This window comes from Protopterus annectens, chromosome 4.part0 (genome assembly GCF_019279795.1).
Source record: "Protopterus annectens isolate FY-2018-M chromosome 4.part0, PAN1.0, whole genome shotgun sequence".
In the NCBI taxonomy this organism is placed as follows: Eukaryota; Metazoa; Chordata; order Ceratodontiformes; family Protopteridae; genus Protopterus; species Protopterus annectens.
In genome coordinates, this window is record NC_056733.1 from 277,348,491 (window position 1) to 277,373,065 (window position 24,575).

The window sequence follows — 24,575 nt, forward strand, 5'->3', positions numbered from 1 at the left end:
TGCCACCAAAACAAAGGACTGCCATTCACACTACCCTCTGCTGCCCAAACCCTAATAACAGATGCATCAGACTATGCATGGGGGGCTCACTGGCAAGGAAGTGCATTCAGGGCGAATGGGACCCAAGTCAAATGCACCTGCATATCAATCAAAAATAAATGTTAGTCTACCGAATGCTCTGACAGTCTTCAAGGACATCATTCTTCCAGGAAAATTAATGGTAAAGACGGACAACACCACTCTTATGTGGTACATAAACAAACAGGGAGGTACACATTCTTACCCCCTCTGCAGACTAGCCGTGGCATTGTGGAACACAGCCCTGAGCTACCAAGTGCACCTACCAGCTCAATTCCTGCCAGGAAAACTAAATACACTGGCAGACAAATTAAACAGAAACCTCATGGACCCATACGAGTGGAAACTGGAACCAAGGATTTTCAACTTGTGACAAGCAAATGGGGGAGCCCAGATATAGACCTGTTTGCCTCCCCCAGAACTATCAATTGGACAAATTTTGCACAAGGACTCCTCACAAGCAAGCTTGGAAGGTGGATGCTCTGTCCTTCATCTGGAAAAAAACTATCAGTTTATGCCTTTCCTCTTCTACCTCTGCTCTCCAAAGTACTACTAAAGATCAAACGACAAACCAAGGATGATTTTGATTGCACCAGACTGGCCACGCCAACACTGGTACCCCCTCTTGCGCAGTGTGTCACTGTTGGCCCAATGGCACCTGCCTCAGACTCCTACCCTATTATCTCAGCAGGAGAACCAGATCCTGCACCCTCAGCTTCAAATACTGAACCTAGCAGCTTGGCTAATTACCTAATCTCTCCTTTACCATCCCTCCGTAAACCAGTGATGGATATCATTTTAGAGGCAAGGAGGCCTAGTATTAGAAAATCTTATGCTGAAAATGGAAAAGATTCTATGCCTGGTACCAATCTCAAGGGATGAGCACAGCAGTGCCCACTTTACCTTAGATTTTACAATACCTAACTGAAATGCTTCACAAGGGCCTGTCTTTTTCATCCATCAAAATTCATGCCTCAGCCATTTCAGCTCATTATAGCACAGAACCTCCCCTCTTCTCTCATCCACTGCTCAAGCAGTTCCTCAGAAGGTCCAAAAATTTACGACCACCCAGAAAAGCTCCAACTCCAGCCTGGGACCTTAACTTTATCACTTCAGCAAGAAGGGTGTCTGAATTACAGGCCCTCAAGGCAGTGGAGCCTTTCATCCTCTTTCATGCAAACAGGGTGTCCCTCAGGACCAATCCCTCCTTCATGCCCAAGGTGATATCCAGTGTGGCCGTTAATCAGTCCATTCATTTGCCAAACTTCTTTCCTAATTCACAGAACAAAGGGGAATGGATACTGCACTCCTTAGATGTGCACAGACAACTTAGATTTTACTTGGACAAGACTAAATCTCAAAGGAAATCTGACCAACTGCTGGTGGCATTTGCTGCAGGGCAGAGGGGAAGGCTATTTCAAAGCAAACCATTTACAAATGGATAGGCCATTGCATTTATTTCTGCTGCAAGCACCATGGAAAACCTATCCCGCAGGGGATCAGATCCCACTCAACCAGGGCTGCATCTACCTTTACAGCCTTTGTCAGAGGCGTCCCTACCAGGGACATCCTAGAAGCTGCTACCTGGAGTTCTGTGCATACTTTCACCAAGCATTACCATCTGCCAATTTTCTCTAAATCCAAAGCTGGCTTTGCCACTGCAGACTTGCAGGGCCTTATAGCTGGTCCTAATGCTATCTAAATTCCTCCTCCCATCCCTAGCTTTGGGAATCTACCCAAATGTGATGACTGCAACAGTGAACCACGAAGAACATCGTACAGTTGTGTACACTTACCATAAATGTAGATGTTCGAGTGTATTCACTGTTGCAGTCCTGGTTAACTTCCCTCCAGCCCCCTTACTTCTTTTGGCTATAACTCTACTCTCCTCTACTATGCTCAAAAGCTTTTTGGTGTATTTGCTTTTTTGTTGGAGGTATAACCTTGTATATTTATAGATTTAATTGCTTCCCATTAGGGGGGCACCTGACATATGGGGCAAGAAAAACTGATGTAATGGCGTCGGCTGCATGATGTTCATCGTGCGTACAGCTGCAGTCATAACAGATGGGTTCTCCTGCCGTCAGGCGGGTCCTCGGTCGGCCGAATTCCAAAGTCTAGGTCCGGCATTGGTTGTCGTCGCTTCTTCCCTGACGTCAGTGCGACAGTGGTATAAATGAACCAGCCAACGCCATTTTCTTCAGTCTTTCTTGCCGCGTGGTGCCCGAAGCAGAAGCAGTTCGCAACTGCCGGTCGGCCAGCTCCTGAGATTACGAAAATTTGTAAACCGAAGTCTTCTTAAAAGCTAAGTACCCCGTTGGGGAAACTTTTCTTGCCTCAGACCGATGTCAGACAAAGTTAATAATTGTATTTCTTGTGGGAAGCAAATACCGCATAAGGATTTCCATTCCCTCTGTATTCCTTGTTTAGGCCCAGACCACGACGTCTCGGTCTGTCGCTTTTGTGCTACATTCAACAAACGCACTATTAAGCATCGAGCGGAGTTCGCCCAGCTTTTTTTTGGGAAAGCATTTAACTATACTATGTCGTCGGATACTCCGACTCCGGTTTTATCTAAAAAACACAAAGACAAGGACCGACACTCGAGGTCCGCGTCCTCTACCGACACCACGCCAAAGCCGACTACACGTGGTCCGGTTCTCAGCGAGGCGCCTACGCAGCCCCTGATTACCGATGACACATCTTTGGCGGTGTCTCCTGTACCCGAGGTCGCAGGCTCCTCGGCCCACACCCCGACTACAGATACTGAAGCCACTCTTGGCGTTGAAACACAGAATGTGGACAGGTCCACCTCTACTCAAGGTGTCTTCAGACCTTCCTCTTCTTTCTCCATCAAGGCTTTCACCAAGTCTAAAGCAACCATGCACTCTAAGAGACCAGCTACACAGGGCCCATCTCCAGGCCCCATGCCTAAGAAACAGATGCTTAAAATGGCTGAGGATTTAATTACTCTAATCAGAGGTTCTCAGCCCCCTCCGGACAAAAGGCCCAGAGTGGAGGAAGATTCCCCCTCCTCTGATCAGGGCTCCATTATTTCAGAACACTCTGATGATCAGGAACAGTCTTACTCCCCTTTTGAAGACTCTGATGCGGAGGAGTCAATTCCTTCTGTATCCCCCCCTGAGGATTACTCATTTGGGGAAACCTTGCATACCTTAAGGGAACACTTCCACTGGGAAGGCCAGGATTATTCAGATTCCAAGAAAAGGCTCATGAAATTTCTTTTGTTACCCCAGCACAGGCCTCTGGCTATACCTCCTGTCTTGGACATCCTAGATGATGTTTACTCGGAGGCCTGCCTTAACCCGGACTCTCTACCTCCAGCTCCTGTTAAGCCTGACAGGTACTACAGGGTTCCTGACTCACACCAATTTCTATACAAAAGCCATGCTGCTGACCTAGAAACCATCTCACAGGGGCCCAAGGGAGTTAAGGCCTCCATTGCCAAAAATCCTCTGCCTTCCGAGAGAGATTCCAGATCCTTAGAAAGGTGGGGAAAAAAGGTATATACCTCGGCTACCTTATCCATGAGGGCCTTAAACTGTCAGTTTCATATGCTAAAATACCAACAGTTTTTGTTATCACAATTGAAAAGTAAAATGTCACAACCTGAACAACCAGAATTGAAGGAGTTGCAGGATTTGATGCATAGTGCAGAACAAGTGGGTAAACATACCTTACAATGTGGTTTTGATGCTCTAGAGGCCTCATGTAGAGCTGCTGTTACAGGCTCAGTCATACGTAGGCATGCCTGGCTCAAGGAACAAGCCTTGCCTGATCATGTCAAAGCTAAATTACTAGACGCCCCTCTTCAAAAGGATGTACTATTTGGGGCTAATGCTGAGGTAGTATTACGGAAAATGGAGGAAAAGGCTAAATCAATGCAAACTGTGAAAGAATTTCTGCAGGTTCAACCCCCACGTTTTAGTAGAAATTGGCCTTCCAAAAACTGGTCCTTTCCTGCCACAGACAGACCCCAAAGAGGCAGATACAGGCGCCCGAGGGGCAGAAGACAATCACAAGGATTGTATAGAGGCAGACAATGGCAAGCTCCTACACAAAGAGGTGGTGAGGACAACTCGCAATCTTTCAGAAAGCAAACCCAATGACTTTCCCCTTTGCATGCCAACCAGGTCTCAAATGGCAGCCCCCTTAGGAGGAAAGCTGGCACTATTTTCAAAAAATTGGCATGTTGTCACAAAGGACAAATGGATCCTGGACATTATAAACAGAGGCTACAAATTCCATTTTCATACCCTTCCAAAAATGAGAGGCATGCCAGACCTGCCACACAATCAGAGGGCAGAGGCACAAAGGCAAATTTCAGATCTCATAAACATGAAAGCTATTCAAGAGGTACCTACACACGAACAAGGTCAAGGTTTTTATTCCAGGCTATTTCTGGTGCCAAGGAAGGGAAAAGATTGGAGACCTATTTTGGATCTATCCATCCTAAACACATTTCTACTCGTACCAAAATTCAAGATGCTCACTCTACAGCAACTTCTTCCCATGCTGGGCAAGGAGTCTTGGCTGGTAACATTGGACCTCAAGGAGGCATACCTGCATGTCCCAATCAGACAAAATTGCAGAAGATACCTCAGATTTCTTGCAGGTTCAACCCATTATCAATTCTCTGCATTGCCCTTTGGCTTATCTACTGCACCCAGAGTATTCACGAAATGCCTGGCATCAGTAATTGCCTACTGCAGACTTCAAGGGATACAAATATACCTTTATTTGGACGACTGCCTGATCCAAGCGGACAGCAAGCACATTCTTCTGAAACATCTGGCTTATGTAATAATGTTATTAAACTCTCTGGGATACACAGTCAACAAAGAGAAATCAAGGCTAATACCCTCTCGGAAGATAATTTTCCTGGGTGCCAATTTGGACACAAACACCCAGATGGCTTACCTCACGCCAGAGAAGCAGGGGCAACTAATTCAATACTTCAGAACACTGGCAAATTGCACCAGGCTGACTGCAAGGAAAATCCTGCAGGCTCTGGGATTCATGGCATCTTGCATCTTACTAATCCCATGTGCAAAGCTGCATATGAGAAAACTACAATGGTACCTGAAAAACATATGGTCTCAACACAGCCACAGTTTGGAAACAATAATACCACTAATTCCATGTCTGCAAAAGGAATTTCTTAGGTGGGCTCAAGCATGTCAAACAAACACAGGTCTTCCATTCAGCAAGCCTCAGGCAAATCAAGTCATCACAACAGACGCCTCGGACTACGCCTGGGGGGCACACGACAGACCGGTGCATTCAGGGCAAATGGTCCCAAAAAGAAAAGCACTTTCACATCAATCAAAAAGAAATGCTAGCAGTAATAAATGCTATTATAGATTTCAAGGACCTTCTACAACCAGGTCAACTATTGATAAGAACGGACAACACCACAGTTATGTGGTACATAAACAAACAGGGAGGAACACATTCTTATCCCCTATGCAGATTGGCCATGTCACTTTGGAACATGGCCATGGACTTACAGATGGAACTACAAGCACAGTACTTGCCAGGCAAGGAAAACACGCTGGCAGACAACCTAAGCAGGAATATGACAGATCCACACGAATGGAAATTGCATCCAAAAGTTTTTACAGAAATAATACAAAAATTGGCAAGGCCAGACATAGATCTCTTTGCCTCCCACAAGAATCATCAATTGTCAAAATTCTGCTCAAGGATCTTCCATCCAAAGGCCTGGAGAGTGGACGCTCTTTCCTTCAGTTGGACATCAATGACAGTTTATGCCTTCCCTCCTCTTCCTCTGCTGCCCAAAGTTCTATTAAAGACCAAAGCAGACAGACCAAAGATGATCCTCATTGCTCTGGACTGGCCAAGGCAACACTGGTACCCACTCCTGAGGAGCCTGATGCATTCCCCACCATGGACCCTGCCTCTAATGCCTCTTCTTCTGACTCAGCACAGTTTCAAAACTCTTCACAGCCAGCTAAAAACACTCAATCTAGCCGCATGGAAGATTCCTTAGCATCACAACAGGCCCTACTCTCCAAGGAGGTGGAGGATGTCATTTTGGAGGCCAGAAGGCCATAAACTATAAAAGCTTACTCCGCAAAATGGAGACGTTTTTGTGTCTGGAATGAGAAAAAGGGCCAGGATCCTGGAAAACTGAATTTACCTCAAATACTACAATATTTGGCTGAACTGCTAAGCAGTGGACTTTCTTTCTCCTCCATCAAAATCCATGCCTCAGCCATTTCTGCAGAATACAACACTGATCCACCTTTATTCTCTCACCCTCTCCTAAGGCAGTTCCTTAGAGGGGCTAAGAATTTAAGGCCTCCAAGGAAACAACCAATACCTGCTTGGGATCTTAATTTCATGCTGGAAAAACTGACCTTGCCTCCCTTTGAGCCAGCTGCCTCATCAGATTTGCAATATTTGTCCTGGAAAACAGCTTTCCTTCTGGCTATCACCTCAGCTCGTAGAGTTTCAGAACTACAGGTTCTCATGGCCGTCCAACCTTTTATCATCTTCCATCAGGGCAGAGTTTCTTTACAAACCAACCCGTCCTTTATGCCTAAAGTGGTATCCAGGGTAGCTTTAAATCAGGCCATACATTTACCTACTTTTTATCCTAATCCTCAAAACAAAGGGGAGAGATTACTACATTCCTTGGACATCCACAGACAACTGTGTTATTATTTGGACAGAACAAAGCCTTTCAGAAAATCAGAGCAGCTCTTTGTGACCTATGCGGTAGGAGCTCAAGCAAAGTCAATTTCCAAACAGACAATCTCAAAATGGATAGCCCACTGCATACGTTTTTGCTATTCCTTTCATGGCAAAACTGTTCCTACAGGCATTAGGACTCATTCCACCAGGGCCACAGCCACCTCTGCAGCATTCCTCAGAGGAGTTCCTACCAAGGATATTTTGGAAGCAGCCACTTGGAGTTCTGTGTATACCTTCTCCAAGCACTACAACCTACCATTATACTCAAAATCTAGAGCAGGCTTTGCTACTGCAGTCTTGCAGGGCATTTTGGCTCCTCCTAATTCCACCTAGTGCCTACCACCCCTTTCTTAGCTTTGGTATTCTACCCATCTGTTATGACTGCAGCTGTATGCACGATGAACATAGTACAGTTTTGTACCTACCATAAATGTAGATGTTCGAGTGCTAATACAGCTGCAGTCCAGGTTTCCCTTCCTCCTTCCCCTCTTGGGACAGGCCTATAGGCTAACACATCCTCATACAACCTGATTGGGGTATTCATTTATGATGTATTTGCTTGCAACTACTGTATTTTGATTATATTGCACTGCATGATTACACAAATTTATGTATTGCCTTCCTTCTGGGGGCACCTGACATCTGGGGCAAGAAAAACTGAAGAAAATGGCATCGGCTGGTTCCTTTATACCCGTCGCACTGACGTCAGGGAAGACGCGACGACAACCGACGCCGGACCTAGACTTTGGAATTCGGCCGACCGAGGACCCGCCTGACGGCAGGAGAACCCATCTGTTATGACTGCAGCTGTATTAGCACTCGAACATCTACATTTATGGTAGGTACAAAACTGTACTTTTATTTACCCCTGACGACCTGACGTAACGGAAGAAGGGACAGCAACCGACGCAGGAGCCAAGACTTTTTTAATCAGGCCAACTGAGGGCTACCGCAAGCAGATAACCCAAATGTGATGACTGCAACAGTGAATGCACTCGAACATCTATATTTATGGTAAGTGTACACAACTGTACTTTTTGAAGTTTCTATCCTGGAAGACTGCTTTCCTTTTAGCTATTACTTCAGCTAGAAGGGTTTCTGAGCTGCAAGCCTTAATGGCAATAGAACCTTTTATTATTTTTCATTCAGATCAGGTTTCTCTGAGAACCAGTCCCTCCTTTATGCCTAAGGTAGGTTCCAGTTTTACCCTTAACCAGTCTATTTACCTGCCTTCATTTTTCAGCAATCCCCAAAATAAAGGGGAAAGGATTCTGCACTCTCTTGATCTGCATAGACAGCTGAGATTTTACTGAGACAGGACTAAATCCTTTCGAAAATCAGAACAGTTATTGGTTAGTTTTGCTCCCGGGGCTCAGGGTAAAGCTATTTCAAAACAAACCATCTCCAAATGGATTGCTCATTGTATTCACTTTTGTTACCTGCAGCATGGGATGGTTCCCCCTCAGGGTATTAGGACCCATTCTACTAGAGCAGCCTCTACCTGTGCAGCCTTTCTGAGAGGTGTGCCTACTAAGGACATTCTAGAAGCAGCTACTTGGTCTTCTGTCCATACTTTCACAAAGCTTTACAGTCCAGGGCTGGTTTTGCCGCTGCAGTTTTGCAGGGCCTCCTTACCAACCCTTAATCTGCGATCCTTCCTCCTCCCTTTGTCATATTACTGGGCTTTGGGAATCAACCCATATGTGAGGAGTGCAACAGTGAAACACGAAGAACATAGTACAGTTGTGTACACTTACCATAAATGTAGATGTTTGAGTGTATTCACTGTTGCAGTTCTGGTTTCCCACCCTCCATTCCCCCTTTTTTCCCTAAGGCACAGACTATGGATTTTTATTTTTTGTATGACGTGTCCAGGGTGCTACCATTCCTGGATTAGCCTTCTTGTGGGGGCTCCTGACAGTTAAGGCAAGAAAAACTGAGGAAATGGCTTTGGCTGCCTCCCTTTATACCTGACGTACTGACATCAGTTTTACAACCGGCGGCAGCCGATGTCATATACCAAGGACTTTGGTATTCAGGCCGACTGAGGGCTGCCGGGAGCTGGATGACCCATATGTGAGGACTGCAACAGTGATTACACTCGAACATATACATTTATGGTAAGTGTACACAACTGTACTTTAGTCACCCTAGACTTAAAAGAAGCTTATTTGCACATCCCCATCAGGGAATCATGCAGGAAATGTCTACGTTTCAGGGCCAGATCTATGCATTATCAGTTCTCTGCACTTCCCTTTGGCTTATCTACTGCACCCAGGGTATTCACAAAATGCCTGGCTCCAGCTGTTGCATACTGCAGGCAGAGAAATATCCATATTTACCCGTACTTGGACGACTGCCTGGTTCAGGCGGACAGCCAGGAATTGCTGCTTCAGCACCTGGCATTTGTAAAAAGACTTCTCACTTCATTGGGGTACACCATCAATGAAAAGAAATCACAAGTGGTGCCCAGTCAAAAGATTGTATTCCTGGGAGCAAGCTTGGACACAACTTCCCAGATGGCATTCCTCACATCAGAAAAACAGGTCTGTCTGCCAGACTACTTCAAACAAATGGCCACCAGAACCCAGCTAACTGCAAGAAAAGTACTGCACGCACTAGGGTTCATGGCCTCTTGTATTCTCCTAATTCCATATGCAAGACTGCATACGAGGAAACTTCAATGCTACTTAAAAAGTCTTTGGTGCCAACATTCGAAGGACCTGTCATACCTTGTCTGAGGGCCGAGTTCATTTGGTGGGCAGAAGCATGCAACCAGAACAAGGGACTGCATTTTACTCTGCCCCACGTCACCCAAACCCTGACCACACATGCATCAGACTATGGATGGGGGCCCCATATGGCTGGCAAATGCATTCAGGGCCACTGGTGCCGAAGCCAAATTCTCCTGCACATCAACCAAAAGGAGATGCTAGCTGTACAGAATGCTCTGACAGCTTTCAAATACCTAATCCTTCCAGGACAACTGCTGATAAAAACAGACAACACCACAGTTAAGACATAAGCAGGGGGGAAACCATTCTTACACACTCTGCAGGTTAGCCATGATTCTATGGAGCACAGCTTTGGACAACCAAGTCCATCTACAAGCTCAATTCCTGACAGGCAAACAAAATTCAGTGGCAGACGATTTAAGCAGAAATCTCCTAGGCCCACAATGAGTGGAAATTGTAGCCCAACACCTTCACCCTTCTGATCCAGAGGTGGGGCCCCCAGAGGTGGATCTCTTTGCCTCCCCCTACAACCACCAGTTAAGGAAATTCTTCATCAGGAACCCTCACTGGAGGGCCTGGAAGGTGGATGCCCTATCCTTTCAATGGGGAAACCTCTCAATCTATGCCTTTCCCCCCTTTGCCCCTTCTCTCAAGAGTACTACTCCGCATAAAAGAAGACAGGCCAAGGACAATTCTGATTGCCCCGGACTGGCCACACCAGCACTGGTACCCACTCCTGCGCAACCTGACAACGGCACCAACCTGGCACCTACACCAGAGCCCTACACTGCTGTCACAGCAGGAGGGACAGATTTTGCATCCACAATTGCAAACCCTAAATCTTGCAGCCTGGCTTATTCCTTGAATACTCCACCAGCAACCCTAAGTAAACAGGTGCTGGATGTCATTCTTAAAGCCAGAAGGTCTAGTACTAGGAAATCCTATGCGGAAAAATGGAAAAGATATTGTTTTTGGATTCACTCTAAAGGAAAGGACACAGCAGTGCCCTCTTTACCTCTAATCCTGGATTACCTAGCAGAGCTACTCCACAGAGGCTTATCCTCCTCCTCCATTAAGATTCATGCCTCTGCCATTTCGGCTCATTACAATACTGACCACCTCTATTTTTTCACCCTCTCTACAAACAGTTCCTGAGAGGGGCCAACGACTTAAGGCCCCCAAGATGAGATCCCACCCCTGCTTGGGACCTTAACTTTGTACTGGAAAAGCTCAGGCTTCCCCCTTTTGAACCTGCTGCTTCAGCAGAGTTAAAAGGCCTCTCTTAGAAAACATCCTTGCTTCTAGCCATCACTTCAGCTAGAAGAGTGTCTGAGCTACAGGCACTGATGGCGGTGGAACCTTTTATTATCTTCCATGCTGACAGGGTTTCCCTCAGGACTAACCTGTCCTTTATGCCTAAGGTGGTCTCAAGTGTGGCTGTAAACCAAGCCATCCATTTGCCAACCTTCTTCCCTAACCCTCAGAATAAAGGGGGAAGGGATCCTGCACTCTTTGGACGTGCACAGACAGCTCAGGTTCCACCTTGATAGGACTAAGCCTTTCAGAAAATCTGACCAGCTGCTAGTCAGCTTTGCAACAGGGGCAGAGGGCAAGGCCATTTCTAAACAAACCATTTCCAAATGGATAGAACACTGCATTCATTTCTGCTACAAGCACCATGGGAAACCAACCCCTCAGGGGGTCAGAATACATTCCACTAGGACTACTTCTAACTCTACATCATTTGTCAGGGGAGTCCCTACCAGGGAGATTCTGGAAGTTGCAACCTGGAGTTTTGTACACACCTTCACCAAGCATTACCACTTGCCTATCTTTTACAAATCTATGGCAGGATTTGCTACAGCAGTCTTGCAGGGCCTACTAGCCAGCCCTAACTCTTCTTGACTGCCTCCCCCCTTCCTCAGCTTTGGGAATCAACCCAAGTGTGATGACTGCAGCAGTGAAACACGAAGAACATAGTACAGTTGTGTGCACTTACCATAAATGTAGATGTTTGAGTGTATTCACTGTTGCAGTCTTGGTTTCCCTCCCTCTAGCCCCCTGTTTTTCTCTATCTTTCTATTTCTCCTTTCTATGGCTATTCCTAATGGTGTTGGTATTTACTTTTTACTGGTGGTGGTTTACACACCATATACTAGCTCCCTGTTTGGGGGCTCCTGACATTTGGGGCAAGAAAAACTGATGTAATGGTGTCGGCTGCCTGTTTTTATACCCTGATGACCTGACGTCATGGAAGAAGTGAAAGCATCCGACACAGAAATACTAAGAATCTGGTATTCGGGCCGACTGAGGGCTACCTGCAGGCAGATAACCCAAGTGTGATGACTGCAACAGTGAGTACACTCGAACATAGGTTCATACGTGTTTACTAGGCTAATGGCCCTGAAGCCTTTACAAGCCTAGCCCACAAGATTACCCTGGCATCGTGCCACCTGACCTTAGTTCCCAGTGCCTCTGTCTAGTAGAACCACTGGAGTGATCCTCGGGATGAATTTTTTTTTATTTCCCATCCACTCATCAAGATTTCTCTTGAAGAGGGCCAGTGAGGTGCTCTGTTAGACATGTGTGGCAAGTCTATACCATAGCCACAAGAAAACGAAGAAAACTCCACAAATAGAAACTAAATAAAACACACTTCCAAGGTTAATCCATATCAGCTGAATAAAGTACGGAACACCAATCTTTAGTGCTTTCATTCACTTTATTTAACGTGAACTTCATCAGAAACAACTCACCCAGACACTAAAGCACTTTATATAGTAAAATAATGATCACATGTTCAATGATGTCAGTAATCAACTAATTCCGTTAAGATGCAAGTTTATATACATATAAATATATATTCTCTTTTATATAAATATGTGTAAATACAAAATTAATAATAATAATGTCCTAACAAATTATATATTAAATAAGAAAAATATTGTAAAAATGTTACTAATAAAATTCATTTCATTTGTAAAAAAACATTTTATATTAACCAATTAATTTAATCCAGGAGCTTGATCTGCACCTAGATATACCTGCCATACAGATTCTCTGCATTCCAAACTAAGTTTATTGTCTCCAGTAAACATACCATAAGACACACTGTCCAAAACAGAAAATATTATTTTTTTAAAATTATTACACGTAGTGGAGTGCTTGCCCAGTGCATTTGTCATGTCTTTTTTCTTTATTGCTAAAATGTGCTCACTAATTCTTTTTTTGAGACATCTTGTAGTCATCCATACATAATAGCTTGGACATGACAAGCACTGGGCTACATATACTACCATTTCACTATGACAAGTGTAATACATTTTAGACCAATGTGTAATGTTTAAATGGGAAAAATAAACTGAGGAGGAATTACTAATATATCTACACTGTTTACAGTGATGGCACGCATAGGTGCCCCTAGTATTAATGGTAATTTCACTAGTTGCTGTTGTAGTTGTTGGATTAAATGAACTGGTTAATATAAAATGTTTTTTTACAAATGAAATTAATTTTATTAGTAACATTTTTACAATATTTTTCTTATTTAATATATAATTTGTTAGGACATTATTATTATTAATTTTGTATTTACATATATTTATATAAAATACAATATGTATATAAACTTACATATTAACAGAATTAATTGATTAATGACATCATTGAACATGTGATCATTATTTTACTATATAAAGTGCTTTAGTGTCTGGGTGAGTTGTTTCTAATGAAGTTCACGTTAAATAAAGTGAATGAAAGCACTAAAGATTGGTGTTCCGTACTTTATTCAGCTGATTTGGATTAACCTTGGAAGTGTGTTTTTTATTAAGTCTATACCATAGCATGGACAGTCTCTGGTTTATGAACCTGTCCCTCCAGCACATTCTGTTGATTGTGGTAATGAGGTTGAGGTCTCTGGAGCATGTGGTGCAGAGGGATTGGGATTTCTTTAGAAGTAGCACATTTATGCTAAGTGTGCACAACTGTACTTTATTACAGCAGTGATCCATTTGAACATCTACTGTTATGATAAGTTTACTTACACACCTGCACTTTGTATTGTGGCACATACAAACTTTTACAGAAAATGTATTTACATGTATAAGTGTGCATGGACACATGCGGACATGTATAAACTTGCAAGAGTACATGCATGTATCGTAAGTGTGATGCACAGAGGGATCAAACTCTGGCTATGATCCTAACAGCCAACATTTCATTAGTGCCTCTGAAAGAGTCGTATGGAATATATTTGGAGCTATGGCTCAATGTCAGCTTACCCATCATGGGGAGAGCAAGCCACCTGTGCTCCCTGTTGCACTGACACCCACCAGTAACTAGTTGTAGTAACAGTACTAGACTGGCAATCAGGTCATGACAGGGTTTGAATGCCAAGCAGAGCATTCTGTAACTGTAGCCAGGTATGTGCTTAAGCATGTGTGTATGTATATGGACCGGCATTTGCAGGATGAACTCTTAGCTGTAAGGCATTGAGAAATATCCTTATAGGTTCCTGGAAGTCCATGTCTATAATGTCACATCATTGTTTTAGTACTTGTGGTTTGTCTAACATTATACACTCCAGGGACAAGCAGTTTAGTTTGCTGTGTTCAGGTGCTGCACCAAAGTGACTGCAGGTGGCAGTATGTGCAGCTCATTATGTGAGAGTTGAGATCACACGTAAATGCTTTGCAAACTGTGATACAAGAGTTTGAATTATGTAGGCAGATAAAGTTGAGTCTTGGCAGACTTGCAGTCGGTTTTAGACCAAGAGTGGCGTTGCACGTGTTCTACTTTAGATATTCTACTCTGTGATCTGGACTCAGGTCTGCTGTGTGGCACTGTGTGCTGTTTCTGCTACAAAATGAAAAATGTCATGGCAAAAGTCTGTAGTTCTCAAGAAATTGTGCGACATAACAGATCGAAGTAGAGATTGTCATGCTGCAATGCAGATGAAGTAAAAGTCAGTTAGTGACCCATACTGGACTAAGTACAACATTACTTTGTTAATGCAGTATGGTTGATTTAGAGAAGGTGGACCACAAAACAACTGAAGGCTTCATGTACTAGTTGCAGCCTAGAGACCGGTTAATGTTTTCATCTGGTGGAAACAAGGAATCACAGTTCCATTAATCTCCTTTAAGAATGTTTTATTTCATTTGCTAAGAGGATGCATTTAAATTGGAAAAAAAAATGTTATTCATATGATGTCCTGTCTGGGATTCTGTGCTGGGAAGCAGCATGTTAACTTGAAGCTGTACACCAGGGGAGCTTAATTTTTGTTGAGTTCCATTTAGTTGAATGTTTCAGTGAAAAGGAAATATCAAGATCCTGTTTAATCAAAATAGATGGGTGTTATAGATTTGAGAGTCACTTCAGTGATGCTTACGTTTAATTGGTGTTCCTTGTGAGAATTGTTTTATTTTATTTCAGGTTTGAAAGCATTTTGCTTGAGGAACTTAGTTTACATTTGATGTATTTTGATTTGTCCTTGTTGTAGTGAAATGCTAAAGATGTGTTGGTGTGGGCTGAATTTACTATTTGTGATGGTGTTTGCCCTTCCCCCTTGGTATTGTAGTAACAGTGTATTTACGTAGGGAAGCTAGAGCCTATGCAAAAACACTTGTTTTTTGTATTTATCTTTTTCCGTTGTTTGTGAGTTTCAGTTTTATTGATTCATTCTAGCAGTTGCCATGAAGCTGCATAATATCAGTAAGCTGTGGTTCCATATTTATCTCCTGCTGGTTGGTGAAGACAATTTCATCTTTGAGGCTTTGTGCAGTGCAGCAGAAGCTATACAAAAGACTTTACTTGTAACACAGAATCAAAAAAATAGGAGAAAACCTTTCAATGCCTGACATTATAATGTCCTATTCTCCATTTCCCGGTGTCTCATAAGCTATTACTTTTGAGTGTAAACCCTTTGGCTGTTAGACGAGTACATTAGTTGCGTATGTTGCATCTCCCTGAGTGTGTCCCATGTGTGTTATAGTCCTGTGAAAGATGCTACTAGTGCAGTACCCCAAGGACTCTAAATTAGACATGCATATTAGTCCAGATGGGCATGGAGAAAAGCAGCACTATGGCAGTTGGAAATTCATTCTTTTTTGTCATTGGATTATTATTCTGCTTTGTTGTTGCCATTTATAGGCAGTATTTTCTTAGGCTGAACTCATGGTGGATGCTACTGCTACTACCCTGAGTTGTGTAGAGCTGGACAGACCAAGAGGAGCTGTAGCACCATCCCCAGATCACAGTACCATGAAGAGAGACGCACTTTGAGTGGTAGATATTTTTTTCCTGTTATCAGCAGACATTACATCACCCTAAAATACCCACCAATGAGTGAATCAATTCTTTCAGCAGTACTGATTGTTTTATATCAACCCCTCGCCCTCTGCGTACATGTTTTAATTATTTGTATTGTGGAGCTTGAGGCTGTGGTGGCAAACAATTTAAAGCTCAGTGCTTTAGGCAAGGCTGGGATGGACACAGGAGCATAATTTGAATATACATATCAGGGAATAAAGGAGAAGACATCATTCACTGTAATTAACCGAATTCCATACTTATTTTTCTTTTCCCTTTAATGTCACCAGATGTTTAATGCTCAGGAACACTTCAGTACCTTTTAATGTCATTTCCATTTCGCCCTGCCCCATATCATGAACATTCCTACCATTTGTTTAATGCTCAGGAACACTTCAGTACCTTTTAATGTCATTTCCATTTCGCCCTGCCCCATATCATGAACATTCCTACCATTTTTTGCCTGTTCAGTTCTCACAGTTTCAAAAAGGAATCTCCCTCAGCCTGTGTAATTTAAGGTAAACATCATCTTCTATAGTTCTTAGTTTTAGTCATCACCTAGGGTTTTCTGTGTTCATGTTATGTGTTGCTGAGGTTAGCCAAGTGCACTCATTGACTGGTGAAGTAAATCTGCTTCCAAAGAGTTATTTTTGGAGTACATCTTTATGTGAAGAACAGACATGATTAATTCTGTTACAAAACAACCTTAACTGATTTTAAGTGCTCTCACTTTTGGCCTCTATAGTACTGCTTGAATTTATAAGTTAAGACGCTGTGAACATAATTTCTTCAAAGTGACAGCTTTCTGCCACAGATAAATAGTAAAGCTGTTACACTGAACTGACAAGTTTGACAGGTTAGGAACAGCACGGAGAAGATCTGGTGACTGTATTAAGGACAGTAAGTTGTATTATTGCATAAAGAAACTACTGCTTACTTCATCTGCCTTGAAAAGAGTTTAAATGTATAAAGCAGCCTATAGTTAACATAAGTCACACAAATCAGGGTCATTCAGTGAAAAAAGAAAACTTGACAGATTCCAGAACTAGGCTATGAAGTCCCCAAGTCACAGACCGCACTGTTATTGTATCTAAATAAAAAAAATTCTTATGTCTAAGATGTGTTATATAAAAGGACACAAGCTGCAAAGGGTAAAATCTATGACAAAACAAAATCACATTAGTATGGCAGACCTCATTACACTCGTTTTGGGGTAAAAGAAATTAGAATAGCAGTATAGTTACAATGATTCTGATCCATTAGTATAAAATAGGTGATCAGGGCACGATGAGAAAGGTTTATTTTCTCATGTTTCAGGTTGGAATTTTCTTTAAGGACTACTGCAGAGTACTTTGTCAGGTGTATACAGTGACTGGAATAATGAGAAGTATTCTTTTTAAATATAGCCAGTGCAGAGTCTAAAATACACTCAGAACAAGGAACTTCATTTGCTTTCACTTAGGAGAAAGGCTCTTTTTAGATTGATAGTTACAAAGTGGTTTGGTTGCTTTACGTTGTTAGCAATGTGTGTCCCTTTGTAACCTTGTCACCTTAAGTACAGAATGTCTGCAGATTTTTCCCTTTGTCTGTTGATGAGCCATTTCATACACACACACACACACACACACACACACACACACACACACACACACACACACACACACACACCCATCTTGTAGGTGCAGCACTCTAAAGGAGTAGTTATAAAATTTACTGTATTGCTACTGTGAGTTGGCAAAGAAGGTATATTCTGAAGTAACACTGATGACTGCAGACAGCTTGCTCTTTTTAGATTTGCAATCTCATAAAGTTGGATTATGTTGTCTCTTTTGAAAGGTTTGAGTTCATTGTCAACCAGAAGAGTAACACAGTTTCTGCTCTGTTTTTTGTAATTAAAATATTTGAAAATAATTTACAGTGCCTGCATCTTGCGCTTTACTTCAGAGTTATTTATTTATTGTAACTGTTTTCCAGCCTTCTGAAATAACAATGTTTTTGCATCTGTGCAGTACCATCAAAAAGAATAGTCAGTGGCAGAACAGAAACTTTTTTTTGCATAGTAGCCCCCTTTTGTTGGAGAAATGTGAACAAAACCATTTGAAATAAAATGTTGCCCCGTTCTAGGGCAGAGTTCAGACACAGTCAAGTAAGCTGCATATTTTGGTTGATTACCTGTAGGTTAATGTGATTGCAGCCTGCATTTTTTTTTGCCCTTACTCTAATCCAAAACCTCACCTGCTTGCATTTCTGTAGTCTTTTATTTTATTCAGCCTTATACAAAAACATTTCATTTTTAGTAAACTGAAGATTTTTTTGTTTGTTGTATTAAAGCATATGGAAATTAAACCACTTTACTCATTTGATATTTTGACCCAACAAACCAAAAGAAAACGAAGTGGCATAGTTTTACCTTGTCGTGCATTATTAAAGCAATACACCAGAAGCCAAACAGATCTTGTAACATGTTTTATTAAAAGTGCAGTTTAAATTGAATGTTAATCTGTAAATTAACATTTAATAGAATGATAAACTGCAGAGTTTGACACTTTTCTGACATCATCTTATAGTTAGATGTTAACTTACAAAGCAAGAATAAGGTGCAGTCTGCACAGAACCAAATAATGCATTTAGAAACTTTGCGATGCACAATGGATGGCCCTGCTTCATCGTATTCTTGCTTTGTGATCCACATCTGCTGGAAAGTAGATAGAGATGCCAGAATGGAGCCGCCAATCCAGACAGAATATTTACGTTCTGGTGGTGCAATGATCTTGATTTTCATGGTGCTGGGGGCAAGTGCAGTAATTTCTTTCTGCATGCGGTCTGCAATACCAGGATACATGGTTGTACCACCAGATAAAACATTGTTGGCATACAAGTCCTTTCTGATGTCAATGTCACACTTCATGATGCTGTTGTATGTTGTCTCATGAATGCCAGCAGATTCCATACCGATGAAGGATGGCTGGAAGAGGGTTTCAGGGCAGCGGAAGCGCTCGTTTCCAATTGTAATGACCTGTCCGTCTGGTAGCTCATAGCTCTTTTCTAGAGAGGAAGATGATGCTGCAGTGGCCATTTCATTTTCAAAGTCCAGTGCTACATAACACAGTTTCTCCTTGATGTCACGAACGATTTCTCTTTCAGCTGTAGTTACGAAAGAATAGCCACGTTCTGTAAGAATTTTCATGAGGTAGTCAGTGAGGTCACGACCAGCTAAGTCCAGACGCATAATTGCATGAGGTAGCGCATAGCCTTCATAAATGGGGACATTGTGTGTGACACCATCCCCAGAATCCAGCACAATTCCAGTGGTACGGCCAGAGGCATAAAGAGACAGCACAGCCTGAATTGCAACATACATTGCTGGGACGTTAAAGGTTTCAAACATAATCTGTGTCATCTTTTCACGATTGGCTTTAGGATTTAGAGGAGGCTCTGTGAGCAGGGTGGGGTGTTCTTCTGGGGCAACACGGAGCTCATTGTAGAAGGTGTGGTGCCAGATCTTCTCCATGTCATCCCAGTTTGTGATGATGCCATGTTCAATGGGGTATTTCAGAGTTAAGATACCTCTCTTGCTCTGAGCTTCATCACCTACATAGGAATCCTTTTGCCCCATACCAACCATGACACCCTGATGGCGTGGGCGTCCAACAATGGATGGGAAGACAGCTCTTGGGGCATCATCACCAGCGAACCCAGCTTTCACAAGACCTGAGCCATTGTCACATACAAGAGCAGTGACTTCTTCGTCGTCGCACATGATGATCTTTTCTTGGGTTGCTTACCCTGAAACACAAGCACCTCCTGTATCAGTCAGCAGTGTCTGCCTTAGAGTAATCGGCACACAGCAGGCTTTATACATCTGAATCCTGTCCCTGTTTCCCAAGTTGGAAGAGCTTAATGATTCCACAGGAATTTCCTGTTTCTTGCCTTATTTGGCTGTCAGCTGGGGAGTGGCTGAACTTTTTAGTTCTTGTACAGTGGATTCACTGGAGCAGAATTTGCAGCTGTCTATAAAAGGCAGTCTACTGAAGATATTCAGAGCAGCATGTAGAGTGACTGACAGTGACAGCCAGTATGTCTCTCCCTCCCCCCAAAGGACATCTGAGTACAGTATGTCTGAGAAGCAGTTTGCATTACCTTATGAGAGGAAAACGAATAAAGCTTTATGTTTGGAATTTTGGAATCAGACATGAGTCCAGTAATGCCCTTCCATGGCAAACTACTGCTTGCCCAGACTTCTGGTTGTAACGCCAACATGGTAGGAGCAATTTCATATGAGGAATTAAAACATTGGCATATTAGCAGTTTATCAGAAATGTTCAGTGTGTGTCTTTCTGATCTTGCAATATGTTTCCATTTGTTAAGGCACTAATTCCTGCTGTTAAATATTCCACTGTACTTTCCTGCAATGCATATGCCTAAAAACTGAAATGGTTTATTGATATACACATCTTATTTGTAAGACAGTTGTACAGTGTAAGGCAATGAAGGTCCCAAAGTCTTCCTTGTTTATGAAGTTTTGAGTTGGCTATTTGTATAAAAAATATTTTCTTAAATGACAGTTCAGTTGCTAGAAAAATCAACAAGAAAGGGATTCACAGTTGTTTATGTTTACCCTTTTCATCTGAGTTAAAATAATGAGTCTGTTTTTTTTTTTTTTTTTGGTATTAAATAAATTCTGGCCTGTGAAATAAGGTGCTGCTGTTTGTTGTTGTTGATGACATCAAGAGTGTATTTTTTTTGAAGTACAGAAGTTTGTTTTGCATCTTTACCAAACCACGTGTATATGTTTTTGGAATGGGTAGTGTTCACAGCAGTAAAAGTGATAGTATATTGTGCTGTTTCATGGCTTGATAAAATTCAGTTTCATCATTTTACCTGTGAAGAACTTTCCTATTTGCAGGCATACTTGTAAAGAAAATATATAACAGAAACATTTAGTATACAAGGTCTGACTCTGTTTATGTGGGCTTTCTGTATTAATTTATTTTTAGTAGCTTTCTGTGTGTCAGCGCAGGTCCATCCCCCTGCATTCATGTCCTCCGAGGAGAAGTGGGTGTTGTGCGCATCTACCATTAGTTATGCAGCTTTGGAACAGTTAGTATGTTTCTCCAAATTTATTTCCATGAATTCTGCCCTACCTCTTTCCCTTGTCCTTTTGCAGTTGTATTGTTTATTTTTTTTAATTATTTTTGTATTTGTTTGTTTGCACTTTGCTAACATCTGTCAGTGGTATGCACATTTCTGAGTGGAATCTGTCCCTGTTGACTTTCTTCTTAACAGAATTTTCTGGTGTCTAAACTGTTGCACATTCTTAAGGTCCAGGTTTGAATACTCACTGTGAGCATTTATTCCTGACTAACAGATTAGTTGAAGAATGTGACTTTAAAACCCTCTGTTTAGAAATTGTGTCCTGTACACTATATTTTGAAATCTGTGTGTCAGTTTCTGCTGTGCTGTTGAAATTCCGATGGAAATGATTTGATCACATCAACTCTTGTTATTGTAGGGGTTTAACAAGTGGTCTTGTTCCTGGTCGGGTAGGTAGAACTCCTGTCTGTGTTTTATCTTGGCATAATATGGATTGGGGTAATCTGAGAACAATTGTTGCTCCCTGTAGGCTTGCTGTTTAACCACTCATTAACACCAGTGAAATTAAAAAGTGCATTTTCAAGCCATTTAACCTGTTTATATACACTTTTGAAGATGTTGCTGTGTTTTCTGCATAAACACATATACAAGTGAGGTCTGAAAAAGATTTTCATACGAGGATTAAGGCTGTGTGTTAGTCAGTTAGAAGGTTTTACTATTAAAATCTCGCCACTCCGAAGGTCGAGTGTACGTATTACCGCAAACTTTCATTGAAAGTCAGCATGTCAAATACTGGCATGCACAAATACAACACAGAATGCCAAACTCAGTACCGCACTGGACCCAGGAACAAGAGCTGACATGATTCTGGAAGGTGGGCAAGTTCAGACAGTCAGTAATGCTGGTTTTCGACATTCCGACCGTCAACATGTAGGGTTCGCACAGCTGGACTTGTCCTTTAGAGCGGCAAGTTTTTCATGGTAAACCTATCAGAATTACATTCGGAGTGCAAAACTTTATTTTAATTACTTGATGAAACATTTTTAAAAAAGTATCAACATCCTCATTGCCTAGGTTAACTATAGTAGAAGTGTGTTTACTGTGAAAATGAGTTTTCATTTTACATCTGTGTTCCAAAGAGACAGTTTTATATTAACAAATCTGTACTCTACTTCAGAGATAGTAAATGCACTCAGTCTTTGAGAATGACTAATGTGAAGTGTCTACCTTACAGTGAATCTCTTTTTTCTCTAGTATTTAAGTTCATACCAGAATTAGTTTTTAAGGTCCTGTTAATTGGGAACTGATACCAGGAAACAACACGTGTGTACCAGTGGAATGGGAAACTGTGTCTACTAATGACCTGGTTTCAGTTTGCAAGCTGAGTGGCCTGCTTGTTTTCTTGTTTCTTTATATTTGTTTTTTTTTTCTGTGTGGAGGAGCATTGTTTCTAGTTCTTCACACCACTTAACCGCTTATCTGGTGAAGGACTTCTAAATATGTACCTTCATTTTATTTATTTATTTAATTTATTTATATTTGTTGATCAGGAGTGTCCGACTGGACGTAGGTCCATTTTCAGCAGAGGCCCGGGGAGAAAAGCTCCACAGTTAAAATAAACAGACAGTAGTTACATTGGATATTGGATTACATAGCGATTAACAATTTACATAGCAATTACTTACAACATATTTACAGATGAAGAACATAGTACATCAGTAGACAACTAGAATCTTTATCTGTGAAGTACATAACAGACATTAACAAATGTTACAAGAAGAAGTTCCTGCTGTATAATAAGTACTGGCTTATGAGCATCTGAGCTTGCTATAATCAAAGTAGTTAGTGGAGTGGAAAGAAAGGTAGTGATTGGATGGGGAGAGTGATATTAGAGTGGGAGTTGCAAGGGCATAGCCAGCATGTTTTTAGGTGCGCTTTTAGTAAAGTTTTGAAGTGGGTGCATGATGGTACGGAGGTAATTGTGGGTGGGAGGGAGTTCCATAATTTGGCTATGGTGCAAGAGAATAGTGCTTCACCAGCAGAGTTATTGGCTTTAGTGATCTGCAAGTGATTTTTGTTGCTGGATCTTAGTGTTCTGGTGGTGCGATAGGGTTGGAGTAGATTCTGGAGGGGTGGGACATTTAGTGGATGATTTACTAGTTTGTGGGCGAGTGAGAGTTGATACCATTGAAGGAGGTGAGGGAGTTCAAGCCAGCCGAGTTCAGCAAGTGAGAGACAGTGGTGACTATGGTAGGATGCCCCTGTGACGAATTTGGCAATTTTGTTGTAGCAGGTCTCCAGCTTGTTTAGATCGCATTGCCTTAGGTCGGTATATATTGGACAGGCATAAAGTAGGGAGGAGATAAGGTGAGAATTTGCTATTGAAATCTTTGCTGCTTTGGTGAGAAGTTGCTTATTTCTGTATAGTGCTCCTAGTTTTTTGTGGACTTTTTTTTTATGGTCAAGGATATGTGAATGTCAAATTTTAGTTTATTGTCTAGTTCCACTCCTAGCAATTTGGTGTGTTCAGTTGGGTATATAGTGGTGTTGACATTTGCTGTGATGTTAAAGTGAGAGTTGTTTTGAGTATGTTTGGTGGGGTGGAAGAAAAGTAGTTTAGTTTTGTTTGGGTTGAGTATTAATTGGGCATCGGATAACCAAGTTTCGTCAGAGGAAAAGGCTTCCTGTGTGACTTTTTGCAGTTTGGGTAGGGACTGGGCTGAGCAGATGATGGTCGAGTCATCTGCGTATTGTATGAGTGTGCCATGTTTGGTGGCAGAGGCTAGATTATTGGTGAAAACAGGGAAGAGTAGGGGTCCAAGGATGGATCCTTGGGGAACCCCTATGGAGACAGGTAGTTGGGGAGATATGCCATTCTGCCATACAACAGATTGTTGGCGGTCAGACAGGTAACTCTGAAACCAGTTGGTGACTGATTGTGAGAAGGATACGTTATTGAGGACAGAGATAAGTTGTTTTTGTGGGACCATGTCAAATGCTTTAGATAGGTCTAGGAAAGTAGCAGAGGAGAGATAGCCATTGTTTTTATGCTGAAGGATAGTGTTAGTAAAGGAGAGTAAGGCAGTGGTGGTGCTATGGTTTGTCGGAAACCATGCTGAGTATTGGAAAGGAGGTTGTTAGTAAGCAGGTAGTCTGAGACCTGAGAGTGTATGCATCTCTCTAGTATTTTGGAGAGTGGAGAGAGAATAGCTATGGGGCGGTAATTGGTTAGTTCTGTGGAGGGTCCGCCTTTGTGGAGGGGAGTTATATGTGATACTTTCCACAGTGTGGGAATGTAACTTTCTGACAGAGATCGGTTAATCAAGATGGATACTGGGTAGGCCAGAGCATCAGCTGCGATTTGTAGGTATTCACTTGGGAGGTTGTCTGCTGCTAATCTGGTGGGCTTAAGTTTAATTAAGAGATTTTTTTATGTTGGAGGTAGGTACAGGAGAAAAAGAGAAGGCAGTGGGGAGATTACTAGTTGAAGGTGTGGGTTGGAGGGGAAGGGGGGTTGTGTTGTTTAGCTAGTGATAGTATGGTTTGTGTGAAGTGTGTGTTGAATGAGGTAGCAATATTTTCTGAGGAATGAGGGATGTTAGGAGGAGGGGTACTGAC

General features: G+C 42.2%; 2 protein-coding genes across 5 annotated transcripts in view; one reads left to right on the forward strand and one right to left on the reverse strand.

Moving 5' to 3' along the window:
• The window catches only part of MED13L (mediator complex subunit 13L), a 3,068,540-nt gene that overhangs the window by 331,410 nt on the left and 2,712,555 nt on the right, over positions 1 to 24,575 (forward strand). The window lies entirely within an intron of this gene.
• On the reverse strand, positions 18,315 to 19,699 carry LOC122799299 (actin, alpha cardiac muscle 2-like). Its single transcript, XM_044068263.1, has one exon. It carries the CDS (start codon positions 19,621 to 19,623, stop codon positions 18,334 to 18,336), a length of 1,290 nt encoding a protein of 429 aa, XP_043924198.1. The 5' UTR covers positions 19,624 to 19,699; the 3' UTR covers positions 18,315 to 18,333.

Coding starts and splice junctions, on each gene's coding strand:
- LOC122799299 (XM_044068263.1), bottom strand. CDS start 19,623: ATGTGCGACGACGAAGAAGTCACTGCTCTTGTATGTGACAATGGCTCA.